This window comes from Ochotona curzoniae, unplaced genomic scaffold, assembly GCF_017591425.1.
Source record: "Ochotona curzoniae isolate NIBS_2020 unplaced genomic scaffold, NIBS_Ocur_1.0 scaffold_3208, whole genome shotgun sequence".
Classification (NCBI taxonomy): domain Eukaryota; kingdom Metazoa; phylum Chordata; class Mammalia; order Lagomorpha; family Ochotonidae; genus Ochotona; species Ochotona curzoniae.
This window is the reverse complement of record NW_024467106.1, coordinates 2,046,740-2,061,929: the sequence shown is the minus strand read 5'-3', so window position 1 is coordinate 2,061,929 and position 15,190 is coordinate 2,046,740. Positions and strand designations below refer to the sequence as shown.

The window sequence follows — 15,190 nt, the reverse complement described above, 5'->3', positions numbered from 1 at the left end:
TCCCCACCTGACCCTGAGACTGAACTCCAAGTTCCTGGTTCCTTCTACTGTCCCTGCTGCAGCCCATCACGTTGCCCACACCCCGCTGACCCTCCTGTCCCTCCTGGGAGTTGTCCCTCCCTACCTAACCCCGGCCCGGTCTGCAGGAGCCTAAGGTGTCTGCCCACTGTATCCTGCAGCACGGGGAGGAGCCCCTTCCCTGTCTGCTACCCACATACCATGATTCTACAGTAAGAGTTCTGGGTCCAGTGCCCAGGTCTCTGTGTCTTGGCTGCCTTGGGGTCTGCTGGACTCGGACACCGAGGAGCGGCTGATACCGAGGAAGGGGCCAGGACCCCCTTGCCTGGTCCCTGCTCTCTCGGGGGAGGGACTGGTGCATGGGCTCCCGTGCGTGGGCTGAGCTCTGATGCACAAGGAGGATATGGCAGTCCACTGGGGCCTGCAGGGGACATCTGGTACCACAGCAGAGGAAGGACAGAACAAATTGGACAACTACCCCAGCCAAGCGTTGACAGCAAATATCTGGGCAAATGGAGACGCTGAAGTGGGTTATGCCAGCCAATGAATCTTGAAAGGATTTCCTCATCTTTGGATCTGTGAGGTCGATAGCATGTCAGAACTATCAAAACCACGGAAGCAGAACCCGCAGAGAATGCTCCACACTGGGGGCCCCGCAATGACATCGGGTAGCCCCTCCTCGTCTCAGGGGGCTAGGTGTGGCTTCTCCCCCACTCCCCCTTTACCCCAGACACGGGAAGAAGCAAAAGAAATTAGGAAACAAAGGTCTCACCCACTTTCCCCTAACCCTCAACCCTTCCTACCTTGATCAACCATATAAACATCACCCAAAAATAAGTAAATAAAATGTAGACAAAGAATTGCCCAGCCACTTCCTAACTAGTTAAGAGGCCACCAATGGGGAACCTTTTACCTGTAGGTTCCTGCCCAACAAGGAGCGGTCAGGGAACGCTAAATATCTCAAGACCCTTCCCCAAACCTTTGGTGTCTCGCCCACTCTCCTTCCAGAGGCGCCCCACCTCCCCGCTCTCCCAGGAGGTGCTCCCCTCCTCCCTGTTCTTTCCACATTCACCTGGTCACTTCGCAAATAAAACTTGTCTGTCTGCAACCGATTCCCGGCTTTTTATTTCTCTGCTGAGCTGAAGAAGGAGCCCACAGCTTCTCTGGTTACATTCTATCCTCTGGGTCCCTCCCCAAATGGCTGCACTGGCTAGAGATGAGCTGGCCTGAAGCTGGGAGCCAGGAGCTTCTTCCAGGTCTCCCACGTAGCTGCAAGGTTCCAAGACCTTGAACCATCCTCTGCTGCTTTCCCAGGCCGTAAACAGGGAGCCATGTCAGAAGGGAAATACCCGGGACATGACCTGGAGCCCATAGGGGATGCTGGTGCTGGGAGGCGGAGCCAGTTAGGTCACCGCACCAAGCCTAATTATTAAAAGGGTGAATATGGCTGATAACAAGGACAATTAGACTATGACCCTGAGCACACTTCTATGGAGTGAGGGGAGGGACATGGACAGCCTCTCCTTGGAGATGTAAAGTGGATGATTTTATGGCTTAATTGTGGACTTTCCATTATCAAAGTAAACTCTGAGATGAGAGCTGTGGCTTTGTGAACAAGGGCGAAGGCTTAACCTACCATTCTGACTGCGGTGAGCCTGCTGGGCATGGAGATCTCAGGGACATCTGGGCAGAGCTGGAGCCCTTGTTGCTGAAAGCCAACCTCTCTCCATATGTACAAGAGGGAGATAGGCTCGGCTCTGTTCTCTGAGGGCCCAGAGGGAGGACGCTGCTCAGAGAACCACGGATACCCCAGGTCGGCCTATGGAGGTCTGGGCTGCTGGCTCCCCTTGGACCCACCCCAGACTACGGCTCTTACAGCTGCTTTCTGGTTAGCAGGGAAGAGTCGTGGGCAAAACCTCATCCTGTCAGTAGGCTCACAGCACACACCCCGTAAGGCTTACAGCCCAGAACGCTCTGAACCCCCACACCACCAGCCCCATCCCCAAACGCTTCCACCAGGAGTCAGAGGAGTGGAAAAGGCTCCTAAGCCGCTGCTGGCCAAGGGCATGGCAGGCACTAGGCCGTGTGAGAGCGATCCTGCCTGCCTGAGCTGGAGCTGGCACCTGAGTGTCAGCCTCTCCCTGCAGCTTCTTCCCGGGACCCTCAACCACACAGGGCAGCCAGGGCAGTGGGCAGGTGTCACGGGTTCCGGATGGCCTGGTGATTCTTGGGCACAGCCACAAACCTCAGCTTCTTCATGACCGGCGGCCAGCCCAGCATCTGCTGGTCCCACAGGTACTCGGGCGACAGCACCTTGGTGGGCTTGTGGTAGAGCAGGTACTTGTTCAGGTGGCTCTCGTCATGCCACACGGCCTCGATGCCGTTGGCCTTGTCCAGCAGCATGGCCTGGTGGCAGGCGCTGGCCAGCCGCTGCACCTCGGCCACCGAGCCCCCAAACAAGGCTCCCATGTAGTAGAAGTCACCCTGGCCGTGAGGGATGTAGGCCTGGGACTGCGGCCGCCGCTCGTAGCTGAAGGCCTCACGGTTTGTATTGTAGAAGCCGGGGTGCAGGGTGCCGAAGAGCGGGGTCAGGATCTCCACGCCCACGTGGTCCCGGAACTTCATGTCCACGTCGGCACACACCAGGTAGTCCACCTCGTGGCGGAAGCGCTGCTCCGAGAAGCGGGCGATGGCCTCCATGCGGTGCATGGACACGTCCTGCCAGCGTGCATGGCTCGGCACCTCCAGCACCACCAGGCGCCGGCCCTCCCCGAGCGGCACATCGGGCACGTCGGCCGGCCGATCGGTGAGGACGTAGTAGATGACACGGTGGCCCGCCATGAAGTGCTGCTCTGCCGTCTCCAGGAACAGCTTCAGGAAGACCACGTATCTGCAAGGGGCGACGGCAAGACCGTAGCCTCGGTCAGCGACCAGCCCAGAGCGCAGGGCAGGGTCATGGGGCCTCCTAGGGCTGCAGCCTCGGTCAGCGTCCAGCCCAGAGCCCAGGGCAGGGTCATGGGGCCTCCAAGGGCTGCAGCTTTGGTCAGCACCCACCCGCAAGCCCAGAACAGCTGGTCTTGCAGGGACACGGGGCCTCCAGAGGTTGCATGCGGCAGGCACCAGGCTGTAGTCCTACACGTTTCTGGGTGCATCCGTGGCTATGTCTGCTTAACCCTATATCCCAGAGCAGGCCGGGCACTGAGCTGACGGCAGAGTAAGTGGATACCCTGCAGCCCAGGGGAGGGCTGGCTGGGCCTCGCACTCCGTCCACCTGAGCCCCCTGTTGGACCCTCTCTGCCAGCCGGGCAGGTGTCGATCCATCACCCATGGAGAGTAATCAACCAGGCTACCCCCTCTGCATTCCAACCTAGACCCGGAGGGCTCCAGGTGTCTGCCCGCCCCTTCCCCTTCCCCCTCCCCCCCCCCCACAATCTCACTTCTTGACGGCAAACACGGTCAGCCCCACAGTCAGGTTCTGCTGCTGGAACTGTGCATTGAGGAGCTCGATGTTGAAGGTCCCTTCCCAGATGACGGGCGCCAGCCAGGGGGTGAGGACAAGGACGTCACTCCTCCTGCAGGAGGACAGCCACACGGTGCCCGGGAGCCAGCAGGAGTCGTCCACGGACAGCGCCCACCCCTCGGGCCCCTCAGCCTCCGGCCCGACCTGCCCCAGGGCTGCCCCTGCCAGGGCACTGGGCAAAGGGCAGCCAGACAGGAGGAGCCCACGGATAGCGCACTCCTCCCCGGGGCCCCTCAGCTTCCAGCCTGGTGTCCCCTGGCGCTGTGCCCTCCCTCCAAGAGGACTGGGCAGGAGGGCACTGCAGGCCAACCAGGACACCAGCCAGCAGCTTCCAGCAACACTGGCCCCTCGGGCCCCTTGGCTCTGCCTCCCACCTGAGGATGGGGTCTTCCCCCAAGACCAGGAGACCCCTCCCCAAGAGGGAGACCCCGTCACAGCCCTGCAAAGAAGGGGGACATAGGGCAGTTGGCACTTACACGGGAGTCAGCGCCTTCGGCTGTGGGTACAGCATCCTGCAAGAGACAAGGTGGAGTGTGTGATCTGGAGTGAGACTTGCAGGCCATGTGCATGCTTGGGCTCTCATGAGTAACGTGGCATGTAGGCCACGCATGTGCATGCGTTCAGATGAGTGAATGGGGTATAGGCCACGTGTGTGGGCCCGGATGACTGACGTGGGGTGTAGGCCGCATGCGTGTGGGCGCGGATGACTGACGTGAGGTATATAGGACGCATGCGTGTGTGGGGTTTGGCGGGTGACTTGGGGTGCAGGCCACCAGTGGCTCCCGGCAGTCCCACAGTGGCTGCTCTGGCCCACATGGCCTTAATATGGCCGGACTCGGCATTTGTCAACAAGAGAGAGACCATGTGACCTCAAGAGGCAGGGAGGGGATGGGGACTTGGCCCTGGCAGAGGTGGACCTGCTCAGTCTCACGGGACCCGCTGTTGGGCAGGGCAGGTGGCTGAGTCACCCACAGCCCCAGGAAGTGGCCTGGCTCCTCAGTGTGGGGGTGGGAAAGCAGCACAGCACAGACACGAGACCAGGAGTGGACTCAGCCAAATCACACGTACTGGAAATAAGGTCTGAAGACAGCGGTCAGCTGCAGACAGCAGGGGCAGCAGGTGGCAGAGGGCAGGGAGGGAGTGCCACGTGTGCATGGAGTACCACCTAGTGAGGTCCAGTATGGCTGAGTGCCACGTCTGGATGGAGTGCCACGTGTACGTTCTCTCACACCCACGGGGGCAGGAGGGAAAAGGGGTCTACAGGGTGGTGGGGCAGAGGTCAGGTGGGAGATGAGGCCGGGCAGGTCAACCGCTGGCAGGGACAGCGCTTCAGCACAGCAGGACAAGGACAGGTTGCACCTGCTTCCCACAGGGACACACAGATAAAACTGCAGCAGGTCCCACGGGGCCAGCACTGCCCACAGCCTCAGCCCTGACAAAGGCCCGGCCAGGCCCCACACACTGAGCCGGGAGCCACCTGCCACAGGGCACACCTGGCACTGCCATCTCAGCCTCTCTGAGGTGTGGGATGAGGCCAAGGTCAGAGCCAGAACCCGGGACCCTTGGGGGCAGGAGAAGGGTCTGCTCGGGTCATACGTACTCCAGGACTGAGGGCAGGTCCATGAGGGCGACTGAAAAAGGCCACCATACCTGGACAAGGCCACCACGGGCTGGCTGCCAGGCTGCCCAAGAGCCACACTGCAAGGAGAGAGCACAGGGGAGGGGGCTTTGTCAGGGCTGCAGGGAGAGAGAAGTGAGGAGGGGGCTGGCTTCAAGAGCAGCAGGCAGGACCACGTGTTGGGGTCAGCAGAGGCTGTGGGAGCCAGGGGTCTGAGACCATCAGACTTGTGGGTATAATGGTGAGGATGGCCTGGTGCCTGCTGGGCCCTGGAAGAGCCTGTCCCATCCCAGTCTAGGGTCTTCCTGGGTACTAAGCTGCCCTGTGACTCTACCCCACGCCCCTCCTCCTTCCCAGCTCCTGCAGAAGCTTCTAGAATGATTCCACAGGTGGGGGTTCAGAACCTGCCCCTCCCACTAGGGGGTCTAGTGCTGACAGCTTCCACAGACACAGCCTCTACCTGACCCTCGGGGTCTCCTGTCTGGGACCACCCAGCCAGGCTGAGGAAAGGAGGCCGAGGCCACATGGGGATGGCCCGGCTGGAGTCAGCAATGTCTTGACGGTCCCGGCCATCCCTGAGAGCACTTGGGGAGCTCAGGAACCCCAAGAAGAGGGGTTGCAGAGACACCCCAGCCACAAGAGGCCAGGGCAAGAGGCCCAGCAGGCCAGTCCCCCCACCAAGGGAGGGTGCCATACACACTGGCTTCCATGAGGCAGAGGGGACCTGGCTGGGGAGGGTGAGCAGCTGGCGCTGAGGTGAGGGGACCCAGCTGAGAGGCAGGATGAGGCATGGCTGAGGGGCCGGGGACAGGTGGGCAAGGGTGAGCCTGAAGGAAGGCTCAGGGCCGGCTGTAGGCCCCTGTGGGCAGCTGGACGGTCACACGGAGCAGGCCGCCCCAGGGACTCCAGGGAGCCTGAGGCCAGACCAGGGAGGGGTGGCTGCTCTGGGCAGAACACGAGGGTCAGGGGAGGGAGGGCTGGGGAGGGAGGGCAGGAGAGTGGGCCCTCAGGGGCCAGGGCACACAGCCCTGACCTGCAGCCACGCTCACCAAGGCTCGGCTCCCACATCCGCTGGTAGCTGGCTTCTGTAACTTAGGAACCCGTAGCTGTGGAAAGGAGGCACCAGGTGGGGTTCAGAACCCAGAGCCCAGCCCCCTCACCCTGTCCCCTCACCCTACACAGAGCCCAGCCCCCTCACCCTTCCCTACACAGAGCACAGACCCTCAGGGGGGCTCTCAGGTCCCACAAGGCCCCAGGCAGGAAGCTGAGCAGGGGGCAGGACCCTGGGGACAGCAGCAGCCAGGGAGCCCCCTGCTGGGCTTGGTGGCCTGAGGTCACCCCAGGGGGTGTTTCCTGTCTGCACACACACACCCCAGGAGCCCCAGTTGGGTCTTCACTCTGGGGTCCTAGAAGCTTCTGTCTGGAAGCTGCTCACAGCCTGACCCCAATTCCCCTGTGTGCATGGGAGGGGGTGAGTGTACCCCAGGGGAGATCAAACAGGGAGCAAGGGAGGGGCGAGGTGGACTTGGGTGACAGCTGTCCTGGGCCCTGCGGGGCTGGGGCAGCTCAGGGGGCGCCCTGCCACTGTGTCTAAGGCCGCCCAGCTGGGGCCCACACGTTTCTTACCCAAACAGGACCAGGAGCAGAATCAGAACAAAGATGCCAGGCTGCAGCAGTGGGCCGCACTTTGGTCTTCCTGGAAAAGAGCAGTGGGAGTTCCAGGGACGCCCCCTCCCCTCCCTGCTCCCCTGCACCTGACCTTCCTGTCACTGTCCACGGCCCCTCCCCCAGCTCCACCCCAGCCCCCTCCTCTCCTCGCAACACGCTGTGCCAATGAGGAGCCGTCTGCCCCCGTAGTTCACTGCTGCACCCTGGGTCGGGGGCTCATCCCTGGGCCCTGCCCTGAGCACCCTGTCCCACCCTCCTCTCAGGTGACTGTGGAGTTCAGAAGTCACTGCTCATGGGGTCAAGAGCCACCCACTCCGGGTCCCAGCCCTGTTCCTGACCGCCAGTCCCTTTCAGCTGACTGGGCGGTTCCTTCCACCTGCAGCTCCTGCTCTGTCCATCTCCCCTCTCTAAGTCCACGGAGCGGAACTGTGATGACGGGGGCCTGAGAGGGGAGGGGAACGCGCCCTATCTGCACACGCATGCTCCATCTGCGTGGTCGGATGTGGGGCCGTCCTGTTGTAATCAGCTTTGAAGAAGCAGTTCCTTTTCTTGTACTTTCACGGTCAACTGCCTGTGAACATGTCCAGCAAGGCATGACGGGATGACCACGTACTCATGCCGCTCTGCCCGTGAGGGGGACCTGGGTGGATGCCCAGGCCCTGCCTTGGGGCTGTGTGGGGCAGGGGGCAGAGAGTCAGGATGGAAGATCTCCCTCTTTCAATCTCTCTCGCTCTGTCTTGCAAGTAAATAAATCTCCAAAAATAGAAAATTAAAGACTTGAAGAAAGATTTTTAAAAATTTTTCCTAATTTAAAAGAAATGGTGGGCCCAGTACAACAGCATAGTGGTTAAAGTCCTCGCTTTGGGCCTACTGCAGTGGCCTAGTGGCTAAAGTCCTTGCTCTGAATGTACCCTGGGATCCCATATGGGCACCGGTTCTAATCCTGGCAGCTCCACTTCCCATCCAGCTCTCTGTTTGTGGCCTGGGAAAGCAGTTATGACGGCACAAAGCCTTGGGACCCTGCACCCATGTGGGAGACCCGGAAGAAGTTCCTGGATCCCAGCTTCGGATCGGCACAGCACGTTCCATTGCGGTCACTTGAGGAGTGAATTATCTGACGGAAGATCTTCCTCTCTGTCTCTCCTCCTCTGTGTATATCTGACTTTGCAATAAAAATAAATACATCTTAAAAAAAAAAAAAAGAATCCAACATCTGCTCAATTTAAGAAGAAACATAATGGCGCGGGTTGAAAATCGCCCTGTCTTTGGCCATAGCCATGGGTGAGATTCAGCGCCTAGAGCCACCAGGAGCCTCAGCTCATCTCCCACTGCCTGTGTGGAAAGGTGAGACCCAGGCCCCAACAGGCGCAAACAGGAAATGATAAGCAAGTGTAAAAAGAAAACCAAAGAGTCTTCCAGCCGCCGCATGGGCTGGACGGCCCCAGGACAAGTAGCGTCTCATGCCTGAATTGCAGGTGGCCGCTGCCATGCGCATGTCCGGAGCCGGCATCGGGCGGCCAGTGCGCCATTTGGCGGGAGGCTCTGCCTGCTGGCCACCCAGCCAGGGAGCTCTGGGAGTTGGTTTCTGTGATTGCTGCTTAGAAAGCTCCATGATGAACCCTCAGGGCTTTGGGGATGTGAATCAACCCTAAAGATTCCCAAAGATGTAAATCTCCCCCGATGGACCTCTACCTACTATGGTCTCAACCCACGTGTTTTTAAAATTGTATAACCAAATATATTTTCAAAACCTTTTACTACTCAGAAATTGGGCGGGAGAGCAAAGAAACCTTCCATCCCCTGTGAACGTGTGAGGAAGCTGTGTAGTGTAACCTCTCAGACACATAACAGGTTACTTGTAGACAACAGATTCAAGACAGCATTAGACAACAGTAAAACTACAAAGACATACAGGGGGAATCAAGAGCGACCCTGAAAACCTTTTAACAGGAGGTCATGTGCACAGAGCAGTGGGGGACCACAGAGTGGAGCAGGTGGACAGGAGGAGGCTTGTATCCCAAACCTGGAGTCTCCCGGATCCCCACCAAGGACTATCAGTACAGGCGCCAAGGACCACATCCCAACTGCCAAAGAGACCACGGGGGACTGGAATGCCTTCGGAGCCCGAGAACTCAGAGGACACCCCCCATCCCCACCCCTTTGGACCTACCACACGGGATGGAAAAAGCTGAATCCTTCATCATAGGATCCAAGGCCATCAGAACAACAGCCAGGAAACCTGAGCGGTCTTCAGAAACAGAAGAACAGTGGACTCCCTTCAGGACTAGGGAGAGGAGCTATCTCTGGTTCTTACTTAGCTCCAACCTCGGGTCCCAACCTCTCTGCAATGACCATGAGGGACGCTCCAGAGCACCCAACACACACACACACGCACACTCACACACACACACACACACTCACAAATTGGAATGGATAGGCAGAGAACAACAAGGAAGGCTTGGTCAGCATGGACTCACACACACCTTACTAGGTAGGACACGGGGATTAAGTACTCCTCACCAAGGTATGGAAGATTTCTCTGCACTCCCTTCCTAACACTGTTTTGCACCTCAATTGTTGAAATGTCATTGAAATAGCCACAGGAAGTTGTTAAGACCATGCATCCAATTTTGACAAATTGGTTACTCAATACTTTGTCAATTTATCCCTTAATGTTATATATTGCTGCTGATGTTATGTTGGGGCTTTTAATTGACCGGGATTTTACTCTGTTGGCTCTGCCTTCGGACCGGGGAGGGTCTCCCCAAGAAGCTGCTGAACTTGACCGGACAATGAGATGCTGGACTCTATGCTTGGTGTATATATGCTTGCAATGAAGGAATCTCAACTAAACCTGAACTGTGGTTGCGCAATGGGGGGGAGGAGCCCACCGTGGGGGGGGGGAGGGGAGGGAGGGGAGGAGTGGGGGGAATCCCAGTGCCTATGTAGAACTGTGTCACATAATACAATGTAATTAAATATATATATAATAAAATAATAATTTAAAAATAGAAGAACCATGTGGGGGCAACAGGCAGTGGCTCTGACTGGCAATTCTCTGGCCCCTGACCCATGAGATGAAATAGGCTCCTACAGCTCCAATCAGCAGGAAGGAGTTAGGAAGCCCTGCCTGCCTGCGGCCTTCAGCAAGGCTTAGCTTAAGCTCGCAGATCCCGAGCAGGAATGAATGAGACAGGGAGTTTAGGGTCCCAAGATGGACTCCGCACCTCTCCCACCCGTGTCGTCCCATCCATCCTCCAGGCAATCACATGACCCTGTCCACAGCACCGGCTTCCCTCACCTGGACCTGGGGTGCTTTTAGGTAACCATGCCCCTTCCAAGCTCAGCAGAAGCCTGGCAACACGGAGGCGGAGGGGGGAGGCATCCCTCTCTCCCTCTTCCCCTGGACACAAGTGCTAACGCATCGGAGAACACAGTGGAGGGTGGCTTGAGTGGCTCCTGCACCCAGGTGGGGGGCCCGGAGAGGCTCCAGGCTCCTGGCTTCAGATCAGCCCAGCTCCAGCCGTTGTAGACACCTGGGGATCGAACCAATAGAGGGAAGATCCCTCTGTCTGTGACTCCTTCTCTCTCTCTTGTAACTCTAACTTTCCAAGAAACAAGGAACAAATGAATAAAGCATTTTCACTATTTATGTGTGATATAAAAACTTGCAAAGAAGGAAGCAAATTCCCAGCCGAACATGGCAGCCTAGCAACTAAAGTCCTCGTCTTGCACACGCCAGCATCCCATGTGGACGCCGGTTCTAATCCCAACAACCCTGCTTCCCACTCAGCTCCCTGCTTGTGGCCTGGGAAAGCAACAGAGGACAGTCCAAAGCCTTGGGACCCTGACCCACGTGGGAGAACTGGCAGAAACTCCTGGTTCCTGGCTCCGGATCACCTCAGCTCCGGCCATTGCGGTGAATTGGAAAGTGAATCAGCAGACAGAAGATCTTCCTTGTCTCTTGTCCTCTCTGTATATCTGTCTTTCCAATAAAAATACATAAATCTTTAAAAAGAAGAAAGAAAATTCTCCCTCCAGTCCCACCACCAAGGGCACCATCGCCAGATTCCAGCATTTTCTACACACACAATATAAATTCCTTTGTATTTAAAAAGAATTAAATAACAGACAAGAAAACACCTAGTTAATACAAAGGAGACAGACAAGGGTAAACAGAACACAGACATGTTGTCAAAAGAGCCATGGCGTGTGACCAGCCCAGGGACACTGCAGGATCCCACACTCCGACCAGAGAGCCATGGCGTGTGACCAGCCCAGGGACACTGCGCAGGATTCAACATTCCAGCCAGAGAGCCATGGCGTGTGACCAGCCCAGGGACACTGCGGGATTCAACATTCCAGCCAGAGAACCATGGCGTGTGACCAGCCCAGGGACACTGCGGGATTCAACATTCCAGCCAGAGAACCATGGCGTGTGACCAGCCCAGGGACACTGCGCAGGATTCAACTTCCAGCCAGAAGGGACAGATTGTGACACTAGATTTTCTCTTTTGCCTTTTCCTTTACCTATTTCTTTATTTCTTTGAAAGTCAGAATTGTACAGAGAGGAGACACAGAGAGAGATCTTCGACCTCCTCTTTGCAGACGGCTGCGATGGCCAGGGCTGGACCAGACCAAAGCCAGCAGCTTCATCCAGGTCTCCCACGTGGCTGCAGGGGCCCAAGCACTTGGACCATTGTCCGCTGCTTTCCTGGGCCAGAGCAGGAAGCAGAGCAGCCAGGGCTCCAACTGGCACTCAACAAGAACACAGCTGAGCCTGCGGCACCGCAGTGCCAGCCCCAGTTTAACACTTTGAAAAAGCAAACAATGCAGCAGGCGGTGGCCTTAGCTCTTCAGCCACAGGTCTGGGCACCCCTGTTCCTGGGGAGTACCTGGTATGAGTCTCAGCTAAGGCTCCCAGTTCCGGCCCCCTGCCCATGCAAACCCCGAGAGGCAGTGAGGTTGTCCCGTAGGACTTGAGGAACACGCGTGGGACACCGGGTTGGGTCCCCAGCCCATGGCTTCAGCCGGGCCCAGGGCACCTGGAGAGCGACCCTCGAGCGGAGCTCTCCCTGTCTGTTGCTCGGTGATTCTCTTTGTCTTTCAAATTGGAAAAATCATAAATAAAAAACACTGAGCTACATGAAGACAAATAAACAGGCCTTTGTAAAGATGGAGCACTTCCAAACGGGTTAAATACAGACCAAAGCAGAAGGGAGCGAGCCGGGGGTCGCTGTGCTGCCACACTAAGTCCCATCCCTCACTCGGGAGTGGCTGCTGGGCCGAGGTGGCCGTCGGGCCCCTGGGCGGTCAGGGCAGGGACAACGAGCCTGCTGAGCCGGAGCTTCCACGCACTGGGGCAGAGGCCGCTCCTAACGCACCTGCCGGGATCGTAGGTGGGGTCTGGTTGACCTGTGAATTTAATCCCTGGAAAGGTTTCCAGTACATGGGTACCTGACCCAACCGTGGCCTTTCGAGGTGGGGCTCCGGGAGAAAGCTGGAACAGCATGCGGTGACCAGAGAGGAGCCCCCGTGACTCAGCGCTGCTGGCTTGCCAGGGCCTGGCCTCCCTGTGGCTCCTCAGCTGGCCATAGTCCTCCTGAGCCGGAGCTTTCTCACAGCCCTGCCCGGGGCCGCAGGGGGCACAGCGTGGCAGGTGGGCAGGGAAGTGAGCGGCTCTGGGAGCAGGTGCCCGGAAGGCTGTGCGTGCGTCCCCTGCCAGCTCCCTTCCACTTTTAACTTCCCTTTCCACAAAGCTGAACAAATCATCTCCAGGTGGGGTAAGCTGTGGCTCGTGGTGTAGTCCACCTTGTGCAAGCGCCCCGGTTGCAATCCTGGCAGCTCTGCCTCCCCTGCAGCTCTGCTCATGCGCCTGGCATGGCAGCCAGGGGGCACCAAGCACTCAGGGAGACCTGGATGGAGTTCCGGGTTCCTGGCCTCGGGGAGGGCAGCGACCGGAAGATGGACAGTTCCCTCTCTCCTCCCTCTCCCTCCCTCCCTGTTGAACTGCTTGCCAAAGAAATGAGTAAATCTTTTCAAACCCGCACTCACACCCTCCATCCTCATTCCACACCGTCCCCTCTCCCCTCCCTGCTGGCCATTTGCCTGCATACACATGGACACAGCCCGGGTGTGCGCGCGCACACACACAGACACACACACACTCCACAGAAACCCAAGGCTCTGGCATCTTGGCACCGTGCTCAGGCTCATCCTGCCCCACCCGTCCTCATGTCGCTTGACCCACCAGCCACAGCCAACACAGTTGAACCCTCCCTGGAAACACCTGCTCACCTGAGTTTCCAGAACTCTCTAACACCCTGGCCAGCCCACTCCTCTTTTTGGCTCTTTCTGCTTCCCCCTTGGGACGAGTGCTGTGGGCTCAGGCTCGGCCCCAGGCTGGTGTCCCTGCCTCTCCCTGGGGCAGCTGACGGAGTCTCCCCGCTGCTGACCCCAGCAGTGTCCAGCTTGACCCTCCTAGGCACCCTGAACCACTCACTGCGTCGACCAGAGGCGAACCACCCTCACATAGTCCACCGGCCCCACCCTGAGAGCTGGGGACCCCCCCCCCCGCAGCTTCCTCTCCCTCCCACCCCAAATCCAGCCAGCAGCACCCATGCCAGGACAGGCCTGGGCTATGTGGGACCAGCTAGGCCCCTTAGAGGGGCCCCACCTAGGCTAGTTCAAACACAGGGGTGCCCTGGAGGTCTGAATGGCCACAGCTGGGGATTCCTTCCACCAGTGTCTCCCCAGGGATGCCGGGTGGACACCCCAAGTGGCTCCCATCCTCAGAACTGTGGGTTCTGCCCACCAGGAAACAAGGACCCACAGCCTTAGAGCACACTGTGGGCGCTGGGCCTTCTCAGGTGCCAGGACCCCCCAGCCGCTCCCCATTCCCCAAGCCCCCACCCCTCCCTTTCCCTCAGTCATGGTTCCAGGGCCTTGTGGAATCGGGAGCCACTCCCCACCCAGAGCAAAGGTCTCTGGTTGTTGTGAGTTCAGCGACTCTGCCACCTGACCCCACAGCTGCTGGTCATGCTGGGCTGCTCCCGAGACCCCTGTGCCAACTGCACGAGCATTGGGTACCCAGTTTGAGGTACCCTCGCCTTGCAGCCGCAGGTTCAAGGCCTCAGCAGGACCGCCTGGTGAGGGTGCCTAGACACCCTCGCAGGGACGCCTGCCCTCAGCCATGACTGTGCTCTTGTCCCCTCAGCTCTGCGAAGGGCGGTCCTAACCCCTCATTGTGGCTAAGCAGCTGTCCTGGCCAGGCTGCCTCGGGACCAGGGCCCATCAGAACTGCTCCATGCTGCTACTCACCTCGGACGTCCATGGTGCCCACAGGACCTGTGCCAGGCATCCGCAGGTGGAGGCCGGTGCCAGGTGACGCCAGCTCAGAGCCAGCATAGTGGCAGGGGACAAGGCCGGGCTCCTACCCAGCCTGTCCCTTCTGGGCGGGACTTGAAGCAGGTTTCTGATTGGCCTGACCTGGCGGGGCAGTCAGCCTGGTCCACACCACACAAACAGGAAGCCAGCACCCAGCTGCTGTCCCGGCTGGGGAAGGTTCTGCCCACTGCAGGGCACCCCAAGCCCAGGAATGGCTACACACCCTCTCCGTTACCTCTCTAGTTTCGGTTCCTCCACCCCAGCTGTTCCAGCCAGGGTGTGTGTGTGGGGAGGGTCCATGTGAAGGTCAAGGACTTGGGGTGTTTTAGAAGTTCACTGGAGACAATAGGAAGCCAACGTTCCCGGAGCCCAGGAGGGCCCTGGGCCCAGCCCGGAGGAGATGGGCAGCTGGCCCTGCCCCTGTTCAGCATCCTCCCCGCACGCTGTACCCCTGTCTGACTCTCTTCCTGTTGAGAGTGGAAGGCAATCTGGGGACTCTCATCCTTCGCCTACGCCCAGCTGTGCACTCGGTCCTCCAGGGACCCAGGGACCCAGGGACCCAGGCACCCCTGACTGCCCGCAGAGCGTCCTCAGCGGAGTCTGAACCCCACCTGGCGAGATGACCTCCCTACCAGAGCCTGGTGTGGACCCCCAGCACTCAGCATCATGCAAATCCCATCGCCCACCCCTTCCCTTCCGCCAGGAGGAGCCACTGGTCACCACATTCTCACCCCCGCCCCCCACCTTCCGCCTTGAAACCAACCCCACTTCTCTGCTTCCCTGAGCGCCGAGCTCCCGCCTCCTCTGTGGGCCTCGGCCTTGCTTCAGAATGCCGAATGTGGGCACAGCTCCCAGCCCTGCCCTCAAGAGCCAACACCACGGCCTCTCTAGGGCCTGGGGGCTCTCTCGTGTCCATGAAACCCTATGAGAAACAGGACAGCCCCTCCCGGCCAGCACAGAGCCCTAGGCCCGGTGGGCAG

General features: G+C 58.9%; 1 protein-coding gene and 1 non-coding gene across 7 annotated transcripts; one reads left to right on the top strand and one right to left on the bottom strand.

Annotated features, from left to right (window-relative positions):
- Window positions 1–1,415: 1,415 nt before the first annotated feature.
- LOC121144566 (histo-blood group ABO system transferase 2-like) lies at window positions 1,416–14,604 on the bottom strand. Of its 6 annotated transcripts, none has more exons than XM_040962838.1 (7): window positions 14,145–14,604; window positions 6,783–6,852; window positions 6,206–6,262; window positions 5,189–5,236; window positions 4,015–4,050; window positions 3,456–3,590; window positions 1,416–2,908 (listed from the first exon to the last, which is right to left on the bottom strand). In XM_040962838.1, the coding sequence occupies exons 1-7, from the start codon at window positions 14,182–14,184 to the stop codon at window positions 2,218–2,220; spliced, it is 1,077 nt and encodes a 358-aa protein (XP_040818772.1). In that variant the 5' UTR covers window positions 14,185–14,604; the 3' UTR covers window positions 1,416–2,217. The 6 variants fall into 6 exon arrangements, with proteins under 6 accessions (XP_040818772.1, XP_040818774.1, XP_040818775.1 ...); XM_040962840.1 differs by having other exon boundaries at window positions 6,190–6,262; window positions 14,145–14,603; XM_040962841.1 differs by having other exon boundaries at window positions 6,190–6,262; window positions 6,783–6,848; window positions 14,145–14,603.
- On the top strand, window positions 8,067–8,191 carry LOC121145174. Its single transcript, XR_005881970.1, has one exon. It is a non-coding gene; the product is annotated as a small nucleolar RNA ACA64 (small nucleolar RNA).
- Window positions 14,605–15,190: the final 586 nt, after the last annotated feature.